General features: G+C 35.0%; 1 protein-coding gene and 1 non-coding gene across 3 annotated transcripts in view; one reads left to right on the forward strand and one right to left on the reverse strand.

The window, feature by feature from the left end:
* Window positions 1–1,329: 1,329 nt before the first annotated feature.
* Window positions 1,330–1,463, forward strand: LOC115871496. Its single transcript, XR_004047341.1, has one exon. It is a non-coding gene; the product is annotated as a small nucleolar RNA SNORA42/SNORA80 family (small nucleolar RNA).
* Window positions 1,464–1,651: 188 nt separating this feature from the next.
* GRIA2 (glutamate ionotropic receptor AMPA type subunit 2) overlaps window positions 1,652–5,692 on the reverse strand; it is a 164,821-nt gene continuing 160,780 nt past the window's right edge. For both annotated transcript variants that reach the window (XM_045295740.1, XM_045295741.1), the window contains exon 17: window positions 1,652–3,482. In XM_045295740.1, the coding sequence (XP_045151675.1) occupies window positions 3,429–3,482 (54 nt within the window). In that variant the 3' untranslated portion in view covers window positions 1,652–3,428. The remainder of the gene's footprint in view (window positions 3,483–5,692) is intronic.

Raw genomic sequence — 5,692 nt, forward strand, 5'->3', positions numbered from 1 at the left:
TTTATTTCCCAAATGTGTTATCTAGAAGGAAGGTAATATTTACTAATGAAAGCATCTGTTGGTACTGAAGCAGAGATACACATACATTTTCCTGTATCAGAGTTTGGAATGAATGATAAATCATGTGTTCTTCTAAGTATTTCATAACAATAAAAATAGACACATATTCCCACTATATGACTATCTATATGAATCAATTAACTGGACAGAACTGGATTTTGCTTAGTTTTTGGAGTAAGGATCCAGAATCAATTCAGCAGAAATGCTTTTTCTTTACTTTTTTTGGGTGTGATATCTCCACAGTATATGTTTTCTGCGTAATCTATACTAACCAGGAACACAAACGTTTCTGAAGACACCTTCAGTTGCAAGTCGGCTTTTTTACACCAAAGTTTATCTATGATTTTTGCTTGTTTTTAATGTGCCTTTCTGAATACAGTGTTCTTACTATATTAATAAGGAGTCCCAGGACGGCTGCTAACCAAAAACTGGGTGTTCAAGCTCAAGGGGAAAAGATCTGGTAGTCTGTTTCCACAAAGATTACAGCCTAGGGGGCTCTCTAGGGCAGTACTATTCTGACACATGGGTTACTGTGAGGCACAGTTCAGTCCACAGAGCTTAACAATGACACTGAGCTGTTATATAGTTGGTTAAGCATTGGGCTGCTAACTGATAAGTCAACAGTTTGAAAACTACCACCAGTGGTTCTGCAGGAAAGATGAGGCTCTTTACTCTAGGGAAGTCTCAGAAACCCATAGGGCCAGTTCTACTTTTTGCCTATAGGGTCGTTTTTGTCTGTAGGGCTGTTATGAGGCTGCGACTTGATTTATAACTGATTTTTTTTTTGGTCCAGGTCAATAGCTTAGCCTCCCTCAATAGTTGGCATCATCAGAGAAGCAAGTATTCTGGAATTGACCACATAATACTTTGACCATATTTATATTTTTAAAAATCCTTTGTTGTTGGCAATTGTTGTTTAAAGACTTCAGCTTACTTATACTTATCTATAGTCTTCAAGAAACTTTTCCAAATATTCAGGCACAATTTTATGCTGCATATGCTATGTAAATGCCATAGTGGATGAAAATAATCAAACCACTGTCATTAAGTCATTCTTGCTCACAGTAGCCCTTTGGGTTTCTGAGGCTGTATATCTTTATATAAGCACACACCCTCTTTGTCCTCTTCTAGGGATCCTGGTGAGTTTAAAGTGCTAACCAGCCCAATGTGTAGCCCACTTAACTACCATGTGGTAAGTTTAGTTATTTGGGCTCTCAGATGCCTTACTTAAGCAGTTGCTTAATTTTCTTTTGAATATCCCTTTCTGGAGCATGAGTTTGGATTGATGGCAGGTCCAATCCCATGACCTTCTCATCGTGTTCCCTGCCAGAGCAAACTGGAACCCTAAACCATTGCTTGCCTTTACCTCGTGGGCTTCAGGCACTGAGGCGGGTTGCACAGTGGAAAAACCAACCAAACAAACAAAAGAAAATCCCTTTCCAATCTTCATAATAATTCACTTAAATCCACTTAATATGCTTTTAAAGGTTAAGAACTCTGAAAAGTGGATATTAATAACATATTAACACTCAAATAAATAATTTTCAGAATAAAATGCTACAGAAGATAGGGAATTTTTTTAATGCACACATAAACATACACGTGACAGAATCACAAACATTAAATAAAAAATGAACAAAGACATATTTATCTCTTTAACACACAGAGCTGACAAGATAATGCACATAAAATAGACTTGGAAGGATTTTCAGATGCGGACTAAATGTAGTTATAAATCTGAAAATGCATTTAATTTTTAAAAAAACCCACAAATCAAGGTGACAGTTTCACACTGATCATCCACATTAGGCCTCACTGAGAACTAAGGCACATATTTGCAGAAAAGTATGGTAAAGATTGATATGTTAGCTCTGAACCCATAATCATGGGAAATTAATGAAACATGATTCAGACCACAGAAAATTATCTTCTAGCCAGTTCAGATAGCCAAATGGGCAATAACTAAATTGGGCTTCAGGTGAGGAATGGCCAATACAAGCATATGTAGCTAATAACACAATTTTTACAGATTTACATTTTCTTAATAATTTCAAGAACAGTGTAAATTATTTGGATGAGGCTGTATCTTTTGAAATTTGTTCATATTTACAAAAAAAAAGTGTCTCCAGTCAGATGTAGCCAATAGTTAAATCATAAAATTTCACTCAGGCACAGATTTTTTTGTATAATAATATTCTTGATCATAACAAAATACTGAGGGGAGAAAAATGATCTTTACATGAAGAAAATGTCAAGGTTGTCAAGAAATCAAATTAGAAGTTATGCAACAATTAGTTTATATTGACTTTGGTTCTAATTCTTACCAAATGGACACCTTCCCTATTAATATTGACAGTGAGTAGTGATAATTAAAATACTATGGGTATAACATTTACGTTCCTAAGCATAAAATGTGTTTCTAAAACACGTGAGTTCCTAGACATAAAATGTTTCTTTTAATTCAACCAAAATTTAATTTCGCCCAAATTATTTCCATCAAAATAACATTCTCAAGGACTTCAGATATTATTTAATGTTAATGTTCAAATCTATCAAGTAAACCATGATAAGTAGTGATAGTCCTATCCAAAAAGATAGATTCTAGACATACATAAGCCATAGATACGTCAGCAATTTTCAATTACCAAACTTTGGTATTTGTTAATAAATGTCATATGACTTTTGAAATAGAGATAGAAGTATTGATTGAGTGAAAATTAATTTATAGGAATACATAATTTACAGGAGCTAAGATTTCTTTGGAAGAGAAAATGAATCCATATTGCAGGAGATTGTTAATGAATATAATCAAACATCTAAATTGCAATTTCAATAACTTGAGTTTAAAATTTTTGGTCAGAAATATGTCACTTTAGTTTTCACCGTTTATTACAAATTCATAGAAAATTAGTTGTAAGTGAATAGGATGTACCAAAGAATTGCCAAAGAGTTCATGTTTTAGAGATTTTAAGTTTAGCTCTTTCCTCCAGTATATATTTATTCAAAAGTACATTCATTCAATATTTATTTGGTAGAATGGATGAATTACATAATTAATGAAGTTACTGTATAGAACTGATTTTCCAGTGTTTGGAGATGACAGAACAAATTTGAGTGGAATACCAAGAAGGTTTTCTGTACCAGGCTGCACTCCAAAGGGTAAACCCATTTCTTCAAGCCATTATGTTAATAGGGACACTGTTGCATTATGTTTTTAATACTCCTGTTAAATTTCCTTTCATCGTTTCTGCAAGACAAGTCCTAGTATTTCACATACTCCAGTTGAGGAGACAGAAAAGAGGAGGCGTGAAAAAGAACTCTAGGGGGAGATAAATCTAGAATCCTGGTTTCGACTCCCTCCCAAGTGCTTATTCCACTCCCCCACATTCCAATTTACAGTAAAATGAAATTGGCACGTTAACCTGAAAGGGAAAAAAAAAGAAAGAAAAGTAACCAAATTCATCCAGTGAATTCAGATATATCTCATGAAGTAATAGTGTATTTATGTATATTCAAAGAGGACTTACACTCTGAAACACTAAAATTAATGTAATCCTAGGGAGCAAAGACAATGAAACCATTTTGAAATGCTGAAAATTCCATGCAAATAGAGAATTGACTTATGCTCATTGTAAAATGGCTCTAAATAGGGATTTTGATGAGCAGACATTAAAAATAGAATTTTCAATTTGCTGCTTCATTGAAGTGCCTCCCATTTCCTACAGAGACATAAAAAAGTGTTGGTCTTTTTAAGTGCATAGAGGAACATGACAAATTTACACTGACTGGGTCAGGACTTGTGAGTGATGCTAGAATACAGCTCAGCAGGATTTTTTTTTAACCAATAAATTCTGAGTCATGTATTATAGTTATTAAGAAGACCCTGAAGCTGTCAGCCCTGTCTTTGCCAAAATGAACTATATTCCGAATGTCCTCAAAGCACACGTTTTCAGGAATGACAAGCCAGAAATAGATGGGATAGCATACATTAAATAAAATTTTAAAATCTGAAATAAGAATGAAACTGAAAAATGAGATATCATTTGATGTATGCAATATAAACATGGCAGCTATAGTTAAGGACAGGAAAAGAAAGTTGAAACATAAGGAAGAAAGGAATAGATACATGATATAAAAGTATACATGAGTTGTAATATCTATCTATTTTCACTGGATCATGGGACATATGTACTAGTCTCTGTGGTGGTAGTTCATTATGTTTATAGAATTATGTTTGAATCATAATGTTCATGATGCTATATATGATTTGTAAGTTGTGTTATTTTATTCTAAACATAAGATACATAAACGTAGAAAAGCATAATTTACTGAGTAGAAACTAATAGAATTAAAATAGCATGTGACATGAATTTTTAAAAAATCTGTTTTTCTGTTTTAATTTTGCACCTTTTATAATTCATGTAAGGTTTTTCCCAAATTCTCATTCAGAATATTATTATGACTCATCTATACTTACCTATATTTCATGCTGATGATTAAAATTAAAGAAGCTTTACGTATTAAACCTTCATTATGAATTTTACTATTCTTTTACACAGATCACGATATTGTTCCGACATTACCATTTATACTTGCTGAACATTCATATATAAAATGTGTAAAACTTAACAAAGAAATCCTCCAGACATCTTAATATCCTATTTTAGATAAATAAGTCCATAGAATTTAGAATATGGAATTGGGACAGGAGGGATTCATTAATAACCAGCAATATCCAAATGACACAGCTTTTTTCTGAAGGTAAGGAGGAATTGAAGCACTTATTGGTGAAAATAAAAGATGGCAGCCTCCAGTATTAACATAAAGCTAAAATCCCCACAATCGGACTGATAAGAAACGTAATAATAGAGAAAAGATTGAAGTTGTCAAGGATTTCATTCTCTATGGGTCCAGAATCAATGCCCATGGAAACGGCTGTCAAGAAATCAAGGGGAAACGCTGCTACAGAAGATCGCTTGTGATATCCTGCACTGACCCACGGCCCTACACGGGACAGCACCGGAGACAGTGTGGGATGTGCGACTGAGCTGACCCCACCACACGAAGGAAAACATTGGGGGAGTGCAAAGGAGCGGCAGGGAAGCAGAGCAAGGAGGTCCCGAGGGAGTACTAACGATGTACTTTGGGGCCAGGACGTGGCACCCCATTAGACTCCTCCGCAAAACACTCCTAAAGGTCAACAAACAGACCTTGAACTACTAATAGGCTTTTTTTTCCTGCCTGTTTTGTCTTTTTCCTTTTTTCTCTTTTCTAAATTTTGTATGTCAGTGGCTTTATTGTTTCTTAGCTTAGTGCTGCTGCCGTCATCGCCATGTTCTTATGTGCCATTTTGGTACTGTGCTGTCAAAGCCATGCCAAATTTTATGCACATATTAATATATATCTGCAGGTCCACTTATATAAGAGAGGTTAGACTAAAAAAAAATGTGAGAAGAAAATAAAGGGAACAACGGCCCTGGAGGGACATGAGAGTGTGGGAGGTAGGGGAAGGGAGGAGGTGTTGGCCAACCCAGGGACAAGGGAACAATGAGTGGTTCAAAACCAATGGCAGGGAGGGGATGGGAGGACTGGTAGAGAGTGACCAGGGGAAAGGTAACTGAGAGGAACTACC

This window comes from Echinops telfairi, unplaced genomic scaffold (genome assembly GCF_000313985.2).
Source record: "Echinops telfairi isolate 266 unplaced genomic scaffold, ASM31398v2 ScPeMD7_5868;HRSCAF=6743_0, whole genome shotgun sequence".
NCBI lineage: Eukaryota > Metazoa > Chordata > Mammalia > Afrosoricida > Tenrecidae > Echinops > Echinops telfairi.